Below are 24194 nucleotides of genomic sequence, written 5' to 3'. Positions count from 1 at the left end.
CTGTAGGGGTTTTTATGCCTCTACCAAGAAGAGTTGCTGGAGGCGATATCTCAAATCTATGAATGTTTTGAAGCTGAAAACACTGGAGCTGTTGGATTATAGGCAGCTCACACTTGTGTAGTTGACATATCATTGCCAAGTATTCAGAACAGTTTTTTATGCCTCCGCCACGAAGTGGTGCCGGAGGCATTATGTTTTCGGGTTGTCCGTCCGTCCGTCCGTCCGTCCGTCCGTCCTTCCGTCCGTCCGTCCGTCCGTCCTTCCGTCCGTCCGTCCGTCCTTCCGTCCGTCCGTAATGAATTTTGTGGACAAGGTAACTATCAAAACCTGTTGAGGTATCCTAATGAAACTTGGCATGTATGTGTATTAGGGGGTGAAGTTGTGCCTATCAACTTTTGGGTGCACATGCTCAAGGTCAAAGGTCAAAAGGTCAAGGTCAAATACATAAAATTTCACTATTTCCACCATATCTATTGAATGCCTGAAGATATTTTCTTGAAACTTAGTGTATACATGTATTACCCAATCAAGATTCTCTGGTGAAAGTTTGGGTCATGAGGTCAAAGGTCAAAGGTCAAAAGGTCAGGGTCAAATACATGAAATTTCACTATTTTCGCCATATCTATTGAATGCCTGAAGATATTTTCTTGAAACTTAGTGTATACATGTATTACCCAATCAAGATTCTCTGGTGAAAGTTTGGGTCATGAGGTCAAAGGTCAAAGGTCAAAAGGTCAAGTAAAAATATCAAAACTTCTTTTTTTTCTCCGTGCCTTGGAAAATTGTTCAAGGTATCTTCATGGAACATAGTATATACATGTACTGACTGGAAGTGATTATCTAGAGAATGTAGGGTTCATGGGGTCAAAGGTCAGGGGTCAAAGGTCAAGTGCAACACTTCAAAATTTTACTATTTCCCTCATATTTATGCAATGCCAGCAGGGTTATTATTTTTTTACACTTGGTGTATGCATGTGTAACCTAATAGAAATTCTTTGGAAAGTTTTTTTTTTTCTTCTTTTTTTGCCTCATAGGTCAAAAGGTCAAAGATCAAGTGAAAGTGCTGAACTAACTTTTTCCTCCATATCTCGAAGTGGCTCAAGTTATCTTGAAACTTAGTACATATTATGCATGTTCTACCTGAAAGTGATTATCTTATGAATTTTAGGGTCAAGGGCCAGATGAAAATGGTAACAATTTACTATTCAATTCAGAAATTGCACTTTTTCTCCACACCTGTACCTTGAAAATTACTCAATGCCTAAATGTATGAATGGGTCAAAGTCAAGTTAAAGTCCTTAAATCCCTAGATACATGCTCTCCTATTCATCCAATTAAACCTAGGTCAAGGAAGGTGAACATTCAACACATTTGTGACAAACTTGTCATTTCAATATTTTGCCAATTTTGTGAAAATGTAATCACACATTGTCCACATGTACTATCTAGACCTATTGGGAAAATCATGCATTATGGCGGAGGCATACCAGTCGCCAAAGCGACATTTCTAGTTCCCTTTTAAACCAATTACAGAAGAAGCATTGACTGGTGAGTGAAATTAAGGTTATGTTACAATCATATAATCTCATTCTATTTCATTATTATGATTGATGGAATATTCACATTGCAATACAATAAGAGTTTGCATCTAGGCTGTGGTAGTAACGCTTGCTGGGTGAAGTTTGAATTGTCAAAGAATTGTCATAGATCTCGTCAAAGTAACTCATCTTGTGAGAGTGAACCCCATGATGAAACATCTCTGTAGTACAGGTATAACGCTGTATTCTGAGTCAGAGTGAAAGCACATACATATGTAACGAATAGCTGCCTAAAGTCGTGGTTATTTTTTATGTGATTTGCATATTCAATTCTATGCAAAAACATTTGCTTTTTGATGGATGATATCTGTTCTGCCTCTATTCAAGGGATGGAACCAAGCTGGGCAAATATTAGTTTTGGTGTTTTATGAGATCATCTGTAAAGGCAAGAAAGTGTTGTTTTGATCAACCACTGATTTCAATTTCACAATTACCTTATATGTTATCATTATCAATAGAGAAATGGCAGTAATCAATGCTGATCATCTTTTTCTTTTCAAATAGAATTTAAAAAAGCACAAGAAACACATACAAAAAAGGACTTTTTGCTGTTATTATTTCATGCCAACCTGAGAACTCTTGAATACACATTAAACCACAAACACTCAATATATTCACACCATCAAAAAAAAAAAAAAAAAAAATGCTACCAGTGAAACATTTCAGAGCAATGTAAAAGGAGGCACACAAATATTTGACAAGACTGTTTTGATACTGTTTTGTACATGGTCTCTGTGTGAAATACATGAAAAAGTACATCGCAAAATGTGCAACTCCGTTGTAATATGGTGTCTAAACGTTTACTCGATACTGCACAAACACGAAGATGGTTCTACAATAGTTTTGCAGTTTAATGCAGCACATACTGTAATGATGTTACAGAATGCATGAACAATAGCAAATATCAAGAGAACTTTAAAAATGCACAATGGTAATCACAGTTGATACTTTTCAAGGCATATGCAAGTTGACATCAGTACTTTTGAGTATGATTATATCAGGAACTTCTCAATTTTACCACAACTTACAACTAGGTTTGATTGTCTAAAAGGAAAATAACCTTTCAGTGAAGAAAGGAGAAGCCTTTTTCCATATTGTTATCCACTGGTATGCTGGTTTCTTTAAACCTGCCATCAGATCGGCAAAGCTGATGTAGTGCAGTGTGATTTGTTATCTGATACATTTTACGTCAACTTTTATATTTTTCTGGGCATACGCATGAGATAGATATGTATATGAAATAGATTTGTATATATTTGTGTGTTTACATATTTGCTGTCTTAGATTTGAATATTAATTACACATTATAGATGTGTTCGCACAAATGAGATTATGATTATATTTTCATTGAATGTTCACATACTTCAATTTTATTTGCATAGAATGATTATTTATTGGAATTCTTATTTCTGTAGAAAGTGCAATATGTGATATATATTTGTGTTTCTAAGAAACATGCTTTTCTACCTGTATTGTGGTGTATTAAAACTTTTGTAATATCAAAGTGCATGTGATGGGTGTGTGTGTGCATGTGTGTGTGTAGATATAGATTATCCATGAGAAATATTTAGCATAAACGGCAAAAGATGTGTAAAAGTGTGCACTTTGCTGCAGATGAATTTCATTGAAGTAAAAGAGAGGTATCTGGACAAATAAAGCCTTGATCAGCTGCAAGTTAGTTATTTATTAAAAGTTCGTCACTTGGTGCATAAAGATATCTAAATCGGAAAATCACAAACACATAGAGATGTGCATCTACTCCTTTTTTCTCTTCCCTTTATACTTCATTTGAATCTATTATGTGGTGTGTGTTACTGAATGCATTATTGTCTTGAGTTTAAAGACTAACTTGAGTTTATATGGTCCACAAAGAAACAGAAGTGAATCATACAGACTTGTAGTTACTCTTTAAACTATTTAAAAGTTTGTTACTGTGTTTGCTTTACTGAACTATCAGACCGCTATCAGAATATAAGGACATCGTCTGAAATGTGTGTTATGACCACAGTTACCGCACAAAAGTAGTTGTTTTATATGTTTTAGGGGCTGCTGCACAATTTTCATTTTTCACATTCATTGTTTTTTTTTGCTACTTTAGCTTCATCCTGCCACTGAAGAATAATAAGATATTATTCTCTTCCTGTTTTATTGCTTGAATTGTCAACTATGCACAAAGCGTTCTGCATTATGGAAATAGGAAAATGTGTGGTGTGAAAAGTTCAAAATGTTAATTCATCAAAACTTTGAAAGCACTTTGAGAGTAGTTCAAACCGAATGAGAATCAGTTATTGTAAGTTTGTTTTAATGTGTCAAGGTATGAATCAGTGTATTGCAGTAATCACAATTGAATTTGCTGTGATCCACTGATTACAATAGGTTATGATTAAGATGATATTAAATTCAAGATCTTGTTGTAGAGTGATTGCTCTCAGCTCAGAATTTGAAAAAAAAAAATAAAGGCTGTTAATAGTTGGGTTTTTTGTTTTTTTTTTTTTTGCTTTTAAAGTCTCTCTCTCTAACTGTTTTGATATTTATGGACATTGTATACAAATGATTAACTTCACTCAAGATGCTGTTTCATTCACCCACCTATGCTGTTTTGCGGTTCTTTTTGCATTTCTATGCCCTTACAAGATGTGAGGGTGCATAATTAATGAGTTTGTTATTAGGTACCAAGTATTTTGTGGAAAACCTCTTCCAATGTGCCCTTTAAAGAGACAAGCACGGTTGTATGTGTTATCATGCAATGTAACTGATAGATTGTGCATTGACTTGAGGTTTTTGTACCAGACTTAAACGCAATGCTATTTATGCTATTAAAAGTGGATGCTACATAAAGATCAATGAAATGATCTTATTTGTTTCAGTGATTTGACTCAAGTTGCCAAATGATAAACCAGGACAGTATCTCTCCATTTTTTTTTTTTTTTTTTTTTTTTTTGTGATAGATATGGCCAGTATTCCATTCACAGCAGGGATGAGCAGAGTAACTGATCGATAAAGAGAGAGAGGGAGAGAGAGATATACATGTTTATATATATATCTATATATATATATATATATATATATATATATACATACATAAATGAAAATCTAAAAACAAAACTTGAAATATAGGCCTATCTTCTTATCATCTTGAGATATTTGAGATTGAAGCTGCTGAAAAACGAAAAATGATTTTAAAATGTGATCATTTATATACACATTTTATTCCAAAATATTTTGAAGAGTTCGCAAATACCGTTACAGAAAAGCACCATTTTCATTGTTTAAGTCATCGAATGGAGAACAAACAAAATCTTTCCAATAATTCATAACATAACAAATATTTTGGACGATATCAATAAAGTTACTGAGATATGACGCTCCCTCAGTGGCGGATCCAGAGGAGGGCGCAACCGGTGCACGCCCACCCCCCCTTTATTTTTCGTTAAAAACAAAAGAAATACAAAGAAAAAAAAAATGAAATGAAACCCGGAAGTGGCACCAGAAATAATTAGTCACGCCAACTTTTTACGGAATTCCTGGATCCGCCCCTGCTCCCTGGTAGAGTGTGTCAGAAATACAGTACGTCGGCATAAGATTCGAGAACGGAAGCTGGCCTCTTCGCACCACAGGACGAATGCCGAATTGCCAAAAACGACTTGCTGAAGACTAAGTGCTCATCTGGAGAAAAAGAAAATCAGAGTGCGGGAAATTTGTGATCGCGCGCGAGAACCAGACTGTCACAAAAATGAGTTTGTGGGTTGATAAACACCGTCCTACCTCTCTTTCAAAACTAGATTATCACAAGGAACAAGCTTCGAACTTAAAGAAATTAGTAAGTACTGTTTGAATTAAGTACTGTTTGAATTATTTGAAGTTATGACGAGATGATGTCCATATTATCATGCGCTGAACTATCACAGATGCGCTAATGGTCCCACACGCCTTAATGTGTGTTGGTTAAGGGACGTCGCTTTGCTTTGCTCATCAGCTCAGCTCAGCTCAGCTCAGCTCCGCCTCCAGTTCTCTCGGGTTATGGTCAGGAAAAAATAGTTTAGTCAGTGACGCTATGACATTAACCGAGTCCCTGCTTGGGAAAATTGGTGGTCAATGGATCGTGGATTAAATGGGGACCTGCCAACACCGGCAAAATCGTATCTGATACTATCTGGTCACTGCACGTGCACTGGTGCAGGCGCAGGCAGGCTCGCTCGCTCAGTCGTCACCTAAGCCGGGTGCCCCCCGTCCCGGGGGCGCTCCTAATGAATACCTTCTTTGTTGTGACAATGATTGATCATACATTTAACGTTAGATATGTTTTGAGACATATTGAAATTATAAAAAGATCTAGATCCTAGATCTTGCATGCTGTGTAGATAAGTGTCTGCAAGTCTTATTGAATTATATAAACTAGCAATACTGCAGCATGCACAGACAGCAGATATTCTTCAGCTTGGTGACTAGCCCGACCAGACGCCATTGTTTGATTTAAATACAGCGACAGGGGCAGAGCTGTGCATGGTTACTTTTTGACGTGATGTGACTGACTGAGTGCTACACAGATTTTGTATAGGGTCTATACATTCAATTATGTATACATATGACTCGGACCAAAATATCTAACCCTATAATTTTTGCTTTGTTTTGGCATTGTCGATTTTGACTTTAAATTGTATAGGGCCTATATAATAGTTTTAAACAATTTACAACTTACCCCCCCCCCCCCCACATAAAAAAACAAAAACATCAAACATAAAAAATGATGATTTCATTTGCTTCGTCTGCAAACTGTCTGTAGTTCACTTCTACTTGGTAAAAGCAGAAGGAAGTAACCCGGATGGTACTCGCTGCTCTCAAAAAGATTGGCTGTGGCAGACAACGCCACGAAAATCACATGCGCACAACCTGCATTGTGCAGGAAGCTGAATACTTTGAATTAGTGCAGCAATGGACATGGTTCCTGTCAGTAACGCAAAGTTGCCTGATGGCTCGCTATGGATTGTTAATGTAATGCTAAATTTAAGTCCAAGAAGTTAATTTATTGTGAGTAAAACAAAATTTGGGTTAGAAAGTGGAAGTTTTCAATGTAGGCCTACATTTGTACTGTGTGATTGTTATGAGGGGTGTGTCAATGAAAGTGAACAGGTCTTTGCCAGATGCAGTGCCTCACACAGCATGCTAGATCTGCTTTGATTAAAAGAATAGAACTTTACTCTTTATTAATAGCTCCCAGTGAGTTTAGGTGCTCATAATATTCACTTTAGACATTACTCTGGTTGCTATTTTGTGTTGTCATCAGTTTTAACGTAGTTGTTAAAGTAGACTTGTCTAAAATCTTATAGTCATGAATGCATGATGCAACTACAGAATTCAGGGGGGGGGGGCAGCATAAGATATTAACATTAAAACACTATTCCTTTCAATCTGTGTCTATCTCATTACTATCAGGTACAATGTGGCGACTTTCCTCATCTTTTGGTCTATGGACCGTCTGGAGCTGGCAAGAAAACCAGGATTATGTGCACCTTGCGTGAACTGTATGGCTCAGGAGTGGAGAAGCTGCGCATTGAGCACCAGACATTCACAGTAAGTGAAAGCTGTTATGCGAGTAATGCTGGGTATAGATCTATTGCATCTAGAGAAGAAAATGCTGCAATGGATTTGTAACTTAATGTTCATGCAGGTGTTGTTATTCCTGTGGTGTACAATTCGGCGTGGTTAAATGAGACATGTTACTCACTGGGTAAGTGCCCTTATATCGGCCTGAGTAGTCCAGGAGCATTTCTCTGTTTTGATCAGGAGTGACCTTGCCTGACCACTTCTTGTCAAATTTTATCGGCCTGGATGTAGTGTTACATGTTTGGAAAAATGTAAATATATATTTGGAGATGCTGACTGTTCCTGCCTCTGCAGGAGGGCGGTAGTGTTCATTTTTCTTTCTTTCTTTTAATTTCACTTGTATATGCAATAAAATTTCCTGTGAAGAATACTTAGCCAGTGGGCACCATGTTTGCTGACCATCAGGGAATGTGGTCAGGTTGTTTTGATACCATGATAGTGAGCTTTGTGATTTGATATGACTGGAAAAAAAAAATACTCGTCACCAAGTATGTCTTTCTGCAATAATTGAATACTGTGTATTGTATTCTTTTATTATTCATCTTAGACACCTTCAAAGAGCAAGATTGAAGTCACAACCATTGCAAGCAATTATCACATTGAAGTCAATCCAAGGTTTGTATTTTGTAACAAATCTAGTGATACATTGTGACCAGTACAATTTGAACCTGAGATGTTTTTATAAACAGAGGTTTCAAACTACCAGAACTACTCATCTGTGCTATCCTTAGGCACTTGTTTCATCTTCAAAGAAACATAATGCATATGGTTACCCAATGTAACAATTTATGGAAATCATACTCAAATAAAGAATGGACTTCCATACACAAGGTGACCAGAATGGCCTGTCAATTAACATTTGGGGAAACTTCCATTTAATTCATTGTTTTGCATGGAATGCACTAACAAGCATTTTTTGTTATCATTGCCAAGTACTGGGCTTGAATGAACACTTTTTACTTTCAGATGGAGTTGCTGGCAAGCACAAATCATATGGATGACATGAATAATGACTACATCACTGATGCCTGTCTCAGTGAATTTAATTTAAAAGCGAACATGCCCGCTCTGGCAGATGACTTTCTTCTGCTCATTCGCAGAGTGAACTTCAAGGGCCTGTAAATGCCTTGTTCATACTTGTCCAGCTAGTTGCCTTGAGATCGGCATTCTTGTAACTTCTGTGACCAGAGTTATCAAAGAATACATGATAACCGTGTTGTGTGAATATGTTTCCTTGGATGATCACCAGCATACTTGTAGATGAGTTGAAATCTGAAGTCGGGCTCTTCTATTGTTCATTTCAGTGATGCAGGGATCTATGATCGAATAGTGATCCAGGATCTGATCAAGAATACAGCACAGTCCCAGCAGATTGAGACTGCTTCGCAGAAGGATTTTAAAGGTGAAAATTGATTATCAATTTGATTTATTTAATTTGTGGCCCTTATTTGAACCACTATTTCAAGTCATAAGTTTCAGATTGTCAAACATTTCAGTATTGTTCTTATTTTGTGTGTGTATTTGGCTTTTTGTACATTCCTTCACCAGACTTTCTCATGGAATAGTAATAATCTATTCTTTTATTTAGCGTTTAATTAAAATGGTGCAAAGCTTATATACAGTTAGTATTTAACAAATATATCTCAGGAATGCAAAATATGATTATTCCCCTTAAACATTTAATCATATTGAAATAATTAGCAGTGTTCTGATAGTAAGAAGCCCTAATGTTATTTAGAGATCTGATGAATACGCAGTTTCTTTTTCATCACAGTGAGTTTGCTTGAAACGACAATTAATGTGATTGAATGTCAAATAAGAATGTCTAGTCACGTGTGCTCTGTAAGGGAGGGTGGTGATGAGACAAAGAGTGCTTTCATGCTTTTATGAATGTGTTACACCTTAGTCACACTTGTGTGCAATAAATATCTCCTCCAAACATACAGTTGTGGTTCTGACTGAGGTTGACCGTCTGACTAAAGATGCCCAGCATGCTTTGCGCCGCACCATGGAGAAGTACACAGCCACTTGTCGCCTGATCCTGTGCTGCAACTCGACTAGCAAGGTCATTCCAGCCATACGCAGCCGCTGTCTTGGTATCAGAGTGGCAGCGCCATCTATTGATGAGGTACATTGGACAGATACGATCGTTTTTGCTATTTCTCTAGATAAACAAAACATTAATTTCAACTAAAGGTGTTGTGGCCCATTCTGCTATTTTGGTAAGTATACCACACCCTGTAGTTACTGTGTAACTCGAGCCAAACTCAAACCAATTGTGCTACATATTGTATCAAACAATTCTCAGTTTTGGCAGTAAGAACTGTTGGTCTTCTTTTGCTCTTCTACTTTCTGTTCATTGCACATGCATCATACAGATAACTGAGATTGGGATTTTGAATTCTTCATGTTTTTCAGCCTGTGACCATAAAATCAAATTTTTTGATATGTTTGAATTGAATCCACTCTTGAATCCCACTGATCCTATTTCTATTTGAGACTTTCCACCATCCTTTGAAATAAAGGCTGCAAGGGCTGCTACAGTGCATGTTGGTGTGAAAGGATTGTCAATAGTGCAGGGAGGCATGATCATGCCTGGTGTGTTTGAGGTGTGTTACTTCTGTGCATGTGTATAAGTGTGCATGGTGTGTATATGTGTGTGTGTGGGTGTGTGTGGAAAGAGAACAAAAAGGAAGAGTATCTGTTACATTTAGCCCTTCATTGTATGCAATCAGGGAGGTTTCCTCTCACCTCCCTGATGCAATCTACCCTCAAGCTGTAAGTGACACTGAGAAAGTGCGAATCTGAATTTATTAGAAACCATGGCTGTATCAAAGAATTGTGCAAGGAATAGAATTTAGTTTTCATCTCATTCCGTGCCGGCAAGAAATGAATGTTGAAACTTGCAAATATATGTCTTTTCAGATAGGACAGATTTTGCAAGCAGTTTGCAAGAAGGAGGGTGTGACCCTGCCACCAGAGCTTGGACGGAGAATTGCTGAAAAGTCTGACAGAAACCTGAGGAAAGCCATTCTGGCTTGTGAAGCATGCAAAGTACAGCAGTGAGTAGACTGGCAAATGGATTGATTGACAGATTGAAATATCAGGCAGTTTGGAAACTGATGAGTGCATAGGTTAAACAAGAGGTAGAACAGTCTGAAGAACACTTTAATCTATTAAACAAGCTTTTGTCTTGAGCATGAATTAAGGTGGTTTTTTTTTTCTTTCTTTCTTTTCTGGGCTTTGAATGCTGGTAAAATTAATGAATTGTTAATCTACCTATACATCCATTATTGGTCACAGGCCATGTTATGAAATATTGGCGGTGGCTTGGTTCCACCTGAAGTCTCACCTCAGTGGAAGACTTCAGGTTTTTGACTGTGAACTTGAATATGTGAATTCACATCATGAACTACAATTTGATTTGATAATAATAATAATAATAATAATGATAATAATGATAATAATGATAATAATGATAATAATGATAATAATGATAATAATAATAATAATAATAATAATAATAATAATAATAATAATAATAATAATAACAATAATAATAATAATAATAATAATAATAATGATAATAATAATAATAATGATAATAATGATAATAATAATAATAATGATAATGATAATAATAATAATAATAATAATAATAATAATAATGATAATAATAATAATAATAATAATGATAATAATAATAATAATAATAATAAATATATGTATGTATATTCAGAAAGTAAAAGTAAAGTAATAAAATGTGACAGAAGAGCACATCTGCAAATGCCTTAACTTTTCTTTGAATAAATATATGATGGTGATGACAATGATGACGAAGATGATGATGATGAGGAAGATGATGATGATGATGATGTTTATCCTAATTACCTGATGACCATTCCTCAGGTATCCACTCAGTGCTGACCAGGACATCCCAGAGGCTGACTGGGAGGTCTTCCTCAGGGAAACGGCCAACAGCATCATCCAGCAGCAGAGCCCCAAGCAGCTCCTAGAGGTCAGGGGTCGTCTCTACGAGCTGCTCACCCACTGCATCCCTCCAGACGTGATTCTAAAGGTGACAATGTGTGATACCCCTCGAAGACCAAGAAGGCAGAATTGTTATCAATTTTTATGCCTCCGCCACGAAGTGGTGCCGGAGGCATTATGTTTTCGGGTTGTCCGTCCGTCCGTCTGTCCTTCCGTCCGTAATGAATTTTGTGGACAGCGTAACTAAAAAACCTTTTGAGGTATCCTAATGAAACTTGACATGTATGTGTATTAGGGGGTGAAGTTGTGCCTATCAACTTTTGGGTGCACATGCTCAAGGTCAAAGGTCAAGGTCAAATACGTAAAATTTCACTATTTCCACCATATCATTCACCCACGCGGCCACGTCACGTCTCGCATGCCAGTAAGAGTCCTATTTCTGCAGATTTTTTTTCATTTATTGTCGTGCGAACAACACATGGCAGCTTCGCAGCAACAACCAATAGTCGTATTAACAGCAATTTCTTAAGAATGGATAGATTTCAAATCATATTAAAGCTGTAATTCAAGTCGAGAAAACCGGAAGTACACGTAGAATATAGTCGGTTGTGTGTGTAAATAGCATTAGTCACGTATCACGCGCGTACGAACGGAAGTGACTTTGCTACCGGACTATCCCATAATGCACCGTAAATGACGCTTAAATCAACATCCGGGTACTTTTTACGTCATTGGCGATAGCGAGAATTAAAATTCTCTGGTGAAAGTTTGGGGTCATGAGGTCAAAGGTCAAATGTCAAAAGGTCAAGTAAAAGTATTAAAACTTCATTTTTTTCTCCGTATCTTGGAAATTGTTCAAGGTATCTTCATGGAACATAGTATATATACATGTACTGACTGGCAGTGATTATCTAGAGAATTTAGGGTTCATGGGTCAAAGGTCAAGGGCAACACTTCAAAATTTTAGTATTTCCCTCATATTTATGCAATGCCAGCAGGATTATTTTTTTTTTTTCACTTGGTGTATGCATGTATAACCTAATAGAGATTCTCTGGAAGCTTTCTTTTTTCTTCTTTTTGTTTTGTTTGCCTCAAAGGTCAAAAGGTCGAAGATCAAGGGAAAGTGCTGAACTAACTTTTTCCTCCTTATCTCTGAAGTGGCTCAAGTTATCTTGAAACTTACTACATATTTATGCATGTTGTGCCTGACAGTGATTATCCTATGAATTTTAGGGTCAAAGGCCAGATGAAAATGGTAACAATGAACTTTTCAATACAGAAATTGCACTTTTTCTCCATACCTTGAAAATTACTCAATGCATAAACTTATAAATGGGTCAAAGTCAAGTTAAAGTCCTTAAATCCCCAAATACATGTTCTCCTATTCATCCAATTAAACCTAGGTCAAGGAAGGTGAACATTCAACACATTTGTGACAAACTTGTCATTTTAATATTTTGCCAATTTTGTGAAAATGTAATCACACATTGTCTACATGTACTATAGACCTATTAGGAGAATCATGCATTATGGCGGAGGCATACCAGTCGCCTTAGCGACATTTCTAGTTTTAATGATGCTTCACTTTTGGTGGTTTCATCTTCTGATGATGATTAAGTCTGCCTCCTTCAGTAGGCTGAAGATTCTTGCAGACTGTGATTCCTCAGACTGAGCTCTAATTTTTTTGTCTTCAATGTAAGCAGTAGATGTCAGCACAAGGAGAGAAGAGATCACCTTATTAAAGTTGGAATTATGTGTTGTTATGTGTCATTTAAAAGATGCTAAGCACAACATCTTTGATGCACAGAAGCAATAGCCATCAGAGCTGTAGTCCTTGAAACATAACGATCTGATGATACACACTTATCAACAAAAAGAAGATATACTGTAAAACGAGGAATGTTCGCATGCATTTTAATTTTGCGAATTTCATGAGAGCCAAGATTCACGAAATTAGATTGCACGCGAAAGTTCTTGTTTACACTATGTGTGTTGAATGTTAGAGGCAACTCGCGAAAATTTTTTGCCGCGAAAATGTTGTGTTTTACATTAGTCACTATCAAATCAATAATAAAATGTGGAAAAATGATGCAATTTATATCTTAACACAAAAATAACAAGTAACTGTCAAGATGAACAGGCTGCGTTATCCAAAAATTCAATTCACCAGGAAAACTGCCCCATAACCTATACAGAGCTATGACTATCATCTCAATTTATACAATTTTTAATCTCTTGCTCAACAAAAACCTTCACTGAATGAAACTTCTGTCATCAATGATCACCTCTTCCCCACCTAAAGTAGAAAAATAAATCTTTTGAATTCTGCATCATCCAAAACAGCAAATCAGTACCCAGCAGTGAGAACAACCCAGTGTGTGTATATATGTATGTAACCCTGAAATGGAAAATAGACCAGCTCAAAGTTACATGTTGCACATAAGAGCAGATACTGGTCAATGAAAAAAGCAACGTAATAAGACACAGAGTTGTAATGAGCTATGTTGTAGTCAGCAGCTGAATGGTTTCTTTGTGTTGCAGTGAAAGAAAGTTCTTATACATTCAAAGGAGCTTGTAAGTATTAAAAAAAAATAGGGTAATGTAAGTGCATGGTATTAGATTTGCAATTGTTTTGCTCTGATGCTTTTGAATTCATGGCCATTCAAACCATCACTAATTGCAAACTAATTTATTTCATCACTGCAGGGCCTACTGAAAGAGCTGCTGAAGAACTGCGACGGTCAGCTGAAGACGGAGATCACACACGTGGCAGCGTTCTACGAGCACCGGATGCAGCAGGGCAACAAGGCCATCTACCACCTTGAGGCCTTCGTCGCCAAGTTCATGAGCATCTACAAGAGATTCCTGGAGGAGGGCTTCGAGGCCATGATGCTCTGAGTGATGCCATCTCTTGTACTCCCACCTAGGGTCAAGCGCTGGTTGCGATACATTGTACTGTAAAACCAGAACATTCATGGCCTGAAACATTCACGGCATGAAATTTTCATGAATTAGAGCCAACGACCTTTTTAGTGGCATAAAACTCACGAAATTCACGAAATTGTCTCTGGTGTTGAATGCATTGTGTTTTAAAAAAAAAAAAAAAATCACATGCATATTGCTTTTACGATTCTCGCGAATGTTTAATGCATGCAAAAATTTCTGGTTTTACAGTACTCACTGCCTTGTTGGTTATTTTTGGCTTCTCAGTGTAGCCTTTCGAACAAGGCATCTCCAAGATTCAGTGAACTTTTACTTGAAGAAGGAAAATATTGCTGAATTTCTTCTTCTAACATTGTATCCTTTGTAGTCAGCACTATGCAGGTATTAAAGTGGAATCCTGCCAGCACTGCCAACCTTGTTACAATGTTGCAACCGTGCTGTATGGATATTTGGACCCTCAGAGATGGCTAGACAACACACAGTGGAAATTTGAACTTTAGTACTGTGCTGTCATGGGACATGTGTACTGCAGTGTTTTAACGGTGAGAGTTCACCACTGGGGTCAACTTTCTTGGCAATGCAGGTGATGGAGCAAATGTTTCACAGCTACCCCCTCCCCCCCCCCCCCCCACACACACACACACCATCTAGAACATTTTACCTGCGGACGGTTATCACCAGTTGATTTGGAAGCTTTGATTTCCTTGGTACATGTAGCTATATCATTGCATTACAAGAAACTTTGAATGCTATGTTGTTGTCCTTTGTAACTCTGTCATTAAAAAAGGCAAGTTGTTTACGTTTGATGTCAAGAGCTGTTTATGATGGTGCTCATGGAAGAGAGACATGGAGATTGATGATAAGGGTAAAAGTACATACAGATTTGTTCCAATCATGTGGCAGTGCTTGGTTTATTCTCCTTTGATTATTTGATGACTGTCCTCCAAGGATGTGTGTGTCATCTTTGCACATTGATTTTATTCACTGGAAATGTGTTTGAACACTGCCCTCTGTCATGTAAACCAAAGTAAAATTGTACTCAGGTGCACACAATAATTGTGCAGGAAGCCCACACACTCCAGACCTGCCTTTTGCTCCAATTCTTGACACACTGATATTAACAGTTATAATACAGTGTTGTTTGATGCCCATATAAATATCTCTCCATCTCTCTCTCTCTCTTTCTACTTCTTTTTTTTAGTAATTACTCTACATTGCAACATATTCCACAATTATCTGGGTTCCACTGACAAAAGCCAGAAACTGGCATGAAAGCCAATTGCTTATAGAAAAAGTTGTACAGAAACAGGTGATTCTGGTTATAACAGAGTCCTCAGGAATGGCTGTTTTCTTTTACATCAAAATTTTGTTATTGCCAAACAGTAAACTATAAGAACCTATATAGATAGTAATTTGGGGTCCTGAATTTTTATGATGTATCAAAAATTTTGTTATAGCCATATTTGTTGTAACAAGATCGCACTGCATCGAAATGTGAAATGTGCCAGGTTGTGTTTGTTTATTTATCTTTCATCTTGGTTAAAGAGAGTGTCTTGAGAAAAGGATGATTACCACTTTAGTTTTCTCTTTTTCTCTATAAAATTCTGTTTAAAAATTTATTTGAGACAATATCATTTTTCCAGAAAATGAAATGCCTTGTATGGAATATTTTTCTGTGAATCAAGAAACCCATATTCATCTTTTTCATATTTTAAAAGCCACATTGGACTGTTATTTTAAGGGAGTAAGTGTATCATGGAAAAATTCTCACTGATTCTGTTAACTATAAGTTATTTATACAGACCTTGACAACCGTAAGCAGGTTTCAAACAATTGTTAGCCTATGTGGTAGATGATAACTTGTCTGTGAATCATAATAAATATGATATCTTGACTACCAGAAAATATGGTTGTATTGCATCAATTATATACATGTACTAGCATTCAGATATATGAACCATATGTCATGCTGAAGAAATAACACATAGGATTGCCTTTGCAAAAGTATTGTTAGTGATGTTATTTTGTATTGAAATGATGAAAAATGCAGAAATAAAACCAACCAACCAAACAAACTTTGAAGCATTGATCCAAATACAGAGTTGGACAGCAAACGATTTATCGATACATGTGAAGAGTTTGTTTGCAAAAACCGATAAGTCCATATTTGCTAAATGGAGATATTTGCGATTAAAGGTCAAGAAAAATAAAGAGAATAATAAGAAAAATGTTGCTTCTTTTGACCATAACTTCAAAAATATACCTTTATATATAGTGACCAATATATCATTCAAAAGGTATTATTTTGTACTTTATGACAGAGATCGTACTTCAAAATCTTCAAAAATGGACTTATCGGTTTTTGCAAACAAACCCTTCATGTATATCCTGATTTTTAAAAAAAAAAAGGATGGGAATATACAGCAGTTGGTGGTGTAGCATTCACTGATACCTTCAATGATTTGAGGTACATGCAGTGGTGGATCCAGGTGGGGGCGCACTGGGTGTGCCCCCTCTTTTTCTTCTTGTTGTTGTTGTTGTTGTTGTTGTTGTTGTTGTTGTTGTTGTTGTTGTTGTTGTTGTTGTTGTTGTTGTTGTTGTTGTTGTTGTTGTTGTTGTTGTTGTTGTTGTTGTTGTTGTTGTTGTTGTTGTTGTTGTTGTTGTTGTTGTTGTTGTTGTTGTTGTTGTTGTTGTTGTTGTTGTTGTTGTTGTTGTTGGAAAAGAAATAAAAAGAAAAATGGAGGAGGGGGCACATGCACCCCCTTTAACTTTGTAGAGGCGCCTCCCCTTTTATGGAATTCCTGGATCGGCCCCTGTAGTGTACTACAGGTAGTACTACATGTACAGTATTAGAAAGTAACAAAGTGGTCTTCCGATACTCGGCATGGTGCACAATCATATTACTCTTTATGTCACTTTTCCTTCAATGTAATACCGCTCTTTATGTTAATTGGCGGGGGGCGATTGAGGGGTTGCCCAATCCCAGGACCTATAAGCCCCTCCCCCCCCCCACACACACACACACTTCTGCAGCCCTTGCAATGTGGTGATTCATGAACTGACATTGTTCTATTGTTCTCCTTTTGTGAAAGTCAGCTGTGCAGTGTAGATTTAAAAACAAAGGCAATAACAGAAAACTGCTTCCCCAGATGAAACTAGGGACCTAGCTGGTTCATGACAGCAAACTGTTAGCAGGTCAGAAAAAAGACCAATAATGATAGGAAACCTGTGTTTTCTTCTGGTGGTGGCATGCAGTGTTTTTTGCACAAACCCTAGAAAAAAAAAAGAAAAAATCATTAGTCTTTGTGTGTCTTCAGAAAATCACTGTCAGCCCTTACAATTCACCAACTTCTGACTAGTTGTCAACTGATGAATACCAGCATGATAGATAGCCTGCTACAGCTGAAGTATGTATTATGGAGCCTTGACACCGAGTCATACTGTCTAAGAGTTAGCAGTGGCAATGAATATACTCGGTAAATACATAAATACATGAATAGATGAATGAATGAATAAAAGAAAGAATGAATGAATGAATGAATGAATGAATGAATGAATAAATAAATAAAATGAACAAATAAATAAATTATAACATGAAACAAAACAAAGCAGAAATGGAGTCTGTAAGTATAAAGTTACTGGTTTTTTGTTTTGTTTTGTTTTACATTTCAGTGTTCAGTGTATGGCTAAACTGACACATTTTCTGTCCATTCTGTGTGAAGGGAATCTGATTTTTCTTTGATTTTTCATGGAAAAGAAAAAAATGAGGGTGGGGAGAGAAATACATGTACCATCAATGGTGTCAATTCTTGGGCATTATTGCATTTGATAGACATGGGAAATCTTTAATGCAGACTCCTCAGATGATGACCATTACCTTCACACAAGATGTTCTCCCTTGAAGTCTGAAATGAGAATAGTTGATCTGTTGTGGGCGGTGACACAACATTTGCTCCTACAACAGTTTCTCCGGTCTTGTTTTCTCCAACGACTTAGGGTTGTGATAAAGTTTTAGGTTAAGTTGATGTGAGGATTAGGGTTAGGGTTATGTTTGTGGATAGAATTTATGTTTGGTTTAGCGTTCAGATATTTTCTGGGAACAATTGTCTCAGGAGCGAATGTCATAAAACCGTTGTGGCCATCAAACGAGAGTGTTATTGTTCACATTGTGCATGTGACACATTTTGCTGCGAGTGCACACATTTGTGCTGTTCAACAGACAGCACTTGATAGTTATAACTAAAGTGAACCCGTGGGCATCTCAGAGTGATGGATTGGGTGCACTTCACGAGCGTGACAACTACTAGTCGTACAGCCAACAAGTTAATGGTAACAAGCTCACGAGTAAGGGTGCACGTCACGAGACCGACACCCACGAGTCATACAGCCTACGAGTCATACAGCTCACAAGTCATACAGCCCATGAGTTATACAGATCACAAGTCGTACAGCTCATTAGTTTGACACTAAGCTAACAAGGCCCACGAGACCGACACACTAAGCCCCGTGTTATATCAGTCGAACTCGTGGGCTGTTTTTACCTAGTGTAGAACTCATGGGCTTTATTTGCCTAGTGTCGAACTCATGGGCTGTATGACTCGTGAGCTGTATGACTCATGGACCTGTTTTCAATGTCGAACTCGTGAGCTGTATGACTCGTGGGTGTCGGTCTAGTGGGATGACCCCACGAGTCACACAGTCCACGAACTCGACATCAAGTACAATAGGCCTACGAGCTACACGGTCCAAGAGCTAGACACAAAGTCTTAATTGCCTAGTGTCTAGCTCGTGGGCCTGTTTTACTTGGTGTCTATCTCGCCGGCTCTATGACTCGTGGGTGTACCGATATGACCCGAGGGCCTTTTTATCCAATCTCTAGATCGTGGGCCGTATGAATCGCGGGTTTCTAGCTCGTGGATGACACCGATGTATCACTGATGGAGTGATGACGTTGACAATGTTGATATCGATCCTCTGACGTTGGTGTTTTTGTACATTCCCTTAAAATAATAATAATGATAATAATACAAAGTGCAGTGCCGGGCCAACGCTTTTCCCACAGAATAAAGCCGGCAATGTTATCATTTCAACCTAAAAATAGAAAAGGGATATTACCCACAGTTCCTGTTCGAATTATTCAATGTTTCAAAAAGCCAAAGTAAACCAAATTTGTTTAAAGATGGCAATACCCATATCGAGAAAGCATCTGCACTAACGGCGTAATTCTCTCTACATGATAGCAACAGCGACTTTTCCGCCCTTTTTGTCCGGATATGCCCCTAGGAAATTATGTTAAAGAGCTCTGCTGACACTGACACAGGTTTTTTTTTCTGGCTAGGGGTCTGGGGAAACAGGATAAATAGGCCTACATGTATATTTATATATGCAGGTAAGCCAGTGTCTGCAAATTGATAGGAATAAAAGAAAATATTAAGTTTATGCAGGTATTTATGTTTTAGTAGAACAGTCATAAAGAATCACATTATTTACAATGATTTGCATGATTATGATAACTAAATCACAGAAGATTTGACCAGGAGAATGGATAGTGATTTCCCTTGTCAGAGAAGGTTTTATAAAACTATCCTTTCATATTTTTCCAATGTTTTTATAACTGCCTGTTTCATTTATTACTGTGTTTCACTTTTTTTCTACTTTCTGGAAAGACTTCTTCAGTTATTCATTAGCGAGTGCAGAGTTCATATTGGTTGCTGGGTCTGCTGCTGTCCTATTTTTAACTTATTTTGATACTCAAAGTGCAACAACATCTGAGTATTTTCCCCTCTTTCCTGGGGAAAACTCTGTCAGCTCGATATACCCTCGGTTTAACATTCCCATAATTCAACTCGGTTCAAAGTGCCTATAACTTTTTTTTTTTCATTGTCTGACGGTAAATTACCGCGTTGATAGCTTAACGCCCACCTCATTCGCTTGTCTTTAGAAAGTTTTGGTGCACTATGAAGTTAAACCATGAAGGTGTTTGAATATATAGGAGTGGAATCTGTTCGCAATTTTTTGCGAATTTTTGCGTAGGATCTGTAGCATAGCAATATTATTGTATGCGTAACTGGCTTTGATGTTCCCTGCTCCACTAGCTGCTATTCGATAGCGTTTGGGTATAGCGGCCAAATGATTAGTGTTTAATTTCACAATTTTTTAGTCATATTTCAGAGGAAATGTTAAAAATCCTCTGCGGAACTTGGTGATGATACATGTATATTTTACGATACAAATCTTTCAAAGTTTTTATTTTTCAAATCTTGTTATTAATGCCCAGGGAAATGAAAAAAAAAGGAAAAAGAACGAAAACATAAAAATATACTAGCTATAAAAAGTTACATTCAACGGTCTTGCGCACATTTCGTGCATTTTGTTCGCCAGGTTGAGCGTTTGAATGTTAAATCTGACGGATAACATCATTTGCTTTTGCTTATTTCTTCATGTATATTATCTAACAATTAAAGAAGTAAAATTCTGATTTTCATTCGCGCGTTCTGTTCTTTGCACACTTAATCATCGCTGGAAAAAAAATGAAAGGGATAGCGACCTGCTGTTCACGAGGTTTGCTCATTGATCTCTGCTATTAATAGAGGTAAGTGGGTTTGTTGTAATTATAGAAATGATGCAGGTTTTAACAGAAGCGTTCTCTTTTGTCTAAGCAGAGGGCGCGTAACCTTTCTGCGGCGCGGAGCTTTGGCACAAAATGAGAGGTTCTGCCTTCCTCTCCTGCTTAGTAACTCCCTGGTGAAACACTTTATGTTGTGGCGCTTAATTAGTTGGTGAAGAGTGCTCCACAACTGCAGAGTTTCACTAATTCACTCTCAAGTTCGCCGGACTTTCCGACCAGACGATACCGAGTTGAAATCGTAGCCGGTAACAATATGGCGGAAGGAAAGAGCCGCACATTCTTGTGGTGTGTCCCTCGCTCGATCTCCTCTGCGTTGACGAAGTGTCTCACCGCCACGAAGGACCTCGAAGTCTGGTTCGAGCCGTTCTTCTTCTGCTTCGTTGCCAGACTCGACGCCAAGAAGCGACTCGGCGTCGATTTGCCCAGAAGTTACCATGGTAACGAGGACGTTTTCCAGGAAGTAGCCGACTTGCTGAAGAGTTTTTCGCACTGCACTTTTAAACCGGATCATCTCGCGTAAGTGTATAGACAAGCCTTGAAAGAGGCCTTCTCAAATTTGATTAATTCATTGTATCATAACTATGTTTACAAGGATGTCATCTCTTTGGTCTAAATTACACTTAATTCGTAACTGTTGATCGTACATACCTGATACGATTACACAATTTAAGATTAATTATTCAAGAATATGCCACGAACTCGTTAAGAGTGGTGCCAAAGTGACTTTAAACTACGCACATCTTATGCTTAATATGTTTCTTGTCACAGAAATGTTTAAAGCAATGAATTGAGAATAGAGGGAATTTCATTTGTTTTCACAAATTTTCACAGTTGAAGGACCGGGTTGAAGGAAAACCGAAACGTGTCGAGAAAAGTTCATGTTTTAGGGAAGGAGTGATATCACTTACAAAACTAATGCAAAAGACACGACGTGATGTTATTGCCACATAATTCTCTCAAATCGCTTGAACCAAAGGATACCACTTTTTTTCTTCGGAAATGATCAACTACCTATAACTTTCGTTTCAAACCAGATTCCCCTTCCAAAGAAAAAGTCGTGATATGGTCGTTATAGCTTGCCTTGAATGATTCCAAGCCAATCATTTTAATATTATTGTCTTTAATTTATTGAAAATGAATGCAATGAAAATCTTTATGAAAGCCAGTGAAAGTTTAGAGTGGTTATAATAATTATCATCACTTAATCCTGAATGCGATTGTGTCCGATATCAGTATTTCTTGAATTTCGTATTCTTTCTTGAACTTTCGATAAACCTTTTCGCGATGCTGTTTGTTTGTTGCTTTTTTTTATTTGCTACGATATAGTCACTTTGAACACGAGTGGAGATTCACTTAATATTGCGTCTCACATGCCGGACAGGAATACTTCCACGGACGAAAGATTTTCCTTGTTCCCGTCAAGTGATACTATACTTCCTCCCGCCATGCTTAGATGATTAAAATTCAACAATCGCACCAACAATGGACAAACCATGCACTGGATCATTCCTATATTTATGACCTATTCCTAAGTAAATTGTAGAGCGCTATTTTGCAACGTGCACGTTCAAGTTGGCGGAAGTTGACCATGACTTTGGCATCATAGAGCAATCGAAGAAGCTCCATATGTAGAACCTGTTATGGAGCTTGTCCATTTCATTTGTGTTTATCGAATAGTAATTGTCGCAACCACATCTGATACCACATGTGCATGTGCAATGATGTGTCAAGTTATTATGCTCACGCGTGATATTTACCAAATGATGTTGGTCGCAACCACTTTATGCATGTGAGAATGTAATCACCTCACAAATTTTCACCATGCTTACATGATGAATCTCACTAAAATGACATGGCTTGGGTCTGTCCCGGGGGTCGGAAATTTAGCGGCGCGTTACGCGTTTCCCCAAAAGTTACCAAAAAAAAAAAGAAGAAAAAAAAAAAGAAAAGAATATGCAGGATAAGCGATTCTTTCTTTTTGGTCTCATGTCAAAAGGAGCAATGTGGGTCTATGTGAGACATGTGAGGCTTTGACATCACCTTGTTTAATTGTCATAATGTCGTTGCTAATTAGTCGCTGTTTTCCCCCTTCTTCTTTCATACCCCTGAATCGACAGCGACGCTGACATTGAAATGAACATTGTCGATCACACTTATCAATTTGAATTGCAACAGAGTTTTGCTCTTCTTGAAATGGCGCGTTTCATATTTGGGAAAAAAGGAAAGATTCCTTGACTCTTTCAAAATACTTGTAACAATAATCAAATTCATATTCGCCATTGCAATATTGACGTGATGCGATTTCCGCTACATTTTCGTCGGTTTATCTTTATTTCCTTCCTTGCTCAGGTACGAGTCTGTGAAAGAGCGATTGGAAGGAACACAGAGTGATCACGTGTTCGTCAAGGATATGGGTTTTGCGATGGGAAAGGACGACCTGGCGTGCATCCCTTCAGGTTACAAGCACACCTTTCTTATACGCCATCCACTACGTGTCCTGAAATCCAACCGCAAGGCCATGTTCGATCAATTCTCTCAACTAGGGATGCTGGAGGGAGACGCGGCAGACGAACAGGCCTTCGACCTCGAGCGGGATGACCCCTACATGACACCCGGGCTCCTTTTCAAGGATCTCTACGACGTCTGGAATCACGTCCGCGAAAACTTCGACGAAGACCCGATCATCATGGATGCCGACGACATCCTGTCGAACCCCGCCGAAATGCTGTCGAAGTATTGCCGAGCGGTCGGGCTTCCGTACGACGAAGCGCTCCTGAAATTCCGTGAAGACCTCGACGTCTTTCAAATTTGGAAGGCACCCATCGAAGCCGAAGAACTGCGAATGACCGTTTCGGCATTTTCCGGAACCGCGGCGAGCAGTGTCGAGTTCATGTCCGCCAAACCCATGCCTTCACGTGAGGAGATGACGCCTGACGTCACCAGGTGCTCTGACCAGATTATTGCCTACTATGAAGAGATGTACGAGTGCCGGATGAAGGTTTAAAAACGCAGAATTTCCGTTATGTTGTAACGCATGCCCTGTAAAATGTATTTGGGGCTATATTGCATATAGAATTTAGCTTGCCTTCGACTGCATTTCATTCTATAGACACGCGAAATGTTATCATTCATAATAATCAAGACCAAATGCATGTAATCGTGAAAGAGCTATGTACAAGAAAAAGGGCATCACGATAATTACCAAGAATGTGATAATGAAAATTGTTTCGTGTAGGATTGTATACCAGTAAAGTGCCTATAATAGCGTCAAAGGGAACTAACACTAACACACACTCCCTTGCTTAATTTATCATACCCCTTGAAGCAAAGGCAAATACACTGCGACGAAGAAGTTTGATTGCAAGAGCGTATTTCAACAAGAGCAGCGACGACAATGTTGAAGTTACAGAATCCGATGCAGTCGTCTCATG

At 37.9% G+C, this 24194-nt stretch overlaps 2 protein-coding genes across 2 annotated transcripts; both read left to right on the top strand.

Moving 5' to 3' along the window:
• Positions 1-5295: 5295 nt before the first annotated feature.
• On the top strand, positions 5296-14258 carry LOC140234621 (replication factor C subunit 3-like). The gene is made up of 8 exons (XM_072314648.1): positions 5296-5418; positions 7032-7169; positions 7750-7817; positions 8507-8604; positions 9149-9330; positions 10128-10264; positions 11112-11280; positions 13899-14258. Exons 1-8 carry the CDS (start codon positions 5332-5334, stop codon positions 14088-14090), a joined length of 1071 nt encoding a protein of 356 aa, XP_072170749.1. The 5' UTR covers positions 5296-5331; the 3' UTR covers positions 14091-14258.
• A 3491-nt stretch (positions 14259-17749) lies between these two features.
• Positions 17750-23767, top strand: LOC140235359 (uncharacterized). The gene is made up of 3 exons (XM_072315386.1): positions 17750-17758; positions 20912-21279; positions 23113-23767. The coding sequence occupies exons 1-3, from the start codon at positions 17750-17752 to the stop codon at positions 23765-23767; spliced, it is 1032 nt and encodes a 343-aa protein (XP_072171487.1).
• The last annotated feature ends 427 nt before the right edge of the window (positions 23768-24194 follow it).

The sequence above is a fragment of the Diadema setosum genome, chromosome 11 (genome assembly GCF_964275005.1).
Source record: "Diadema setosum chromosome 11, eeDiaSeto1, whole genome shotgun sequence".
In the NCBI taxonomy this organism is placed as follows: Eukaryota; Metazoa; Echinodermata; class Echinoidea; order Diadematoida; family Diadematidae; genus Diadema; species Diadema setosum.
The sequence above is the reverse complement of the archived record's forward strand: the minus strand, read 5'-3'. Positions and strand labels throughout refer to the sequence as shown.

What these genes read in the sequence shown, in the direction of transcription:
- LOC140234621 (XM_072314648.1), top strand. Translation starts at nt 5,332, where the DNA reads ATGAGTTTGTGGGTTGATAAACACCGTCCTACCTCTCTTTCAAAACTA. An exon ending in CAGCGCCATCTATTGATGAG is followed by an intron (nt 9,331 to 10,127) that starts GTACATTGGACA and finishes ATGTCTTTTCAG; the next exon opens with ATAGGACAGATTTTGCAAGC. An exon ending in CTCCAGACGTGATTCTAAAG is followed by an intron (nt 11,281 to 13,898) that starts GTGACAATGTGT and finishes TCATCACTGCAG; the next exon opens with GGCCTACTGAAAGAGCTGCT.
- LOC140235359 (XM_072315386.1), top strand. An exon ending in TTTAAACCGGATCATCTCGC is followed by an intron (nt 21,280 to 23,112) that starts GTAAGTGTATAG and finishes TTCCTTGCTCAG; the next exon opens with GTACGAGTCTGTGAAAGAGC.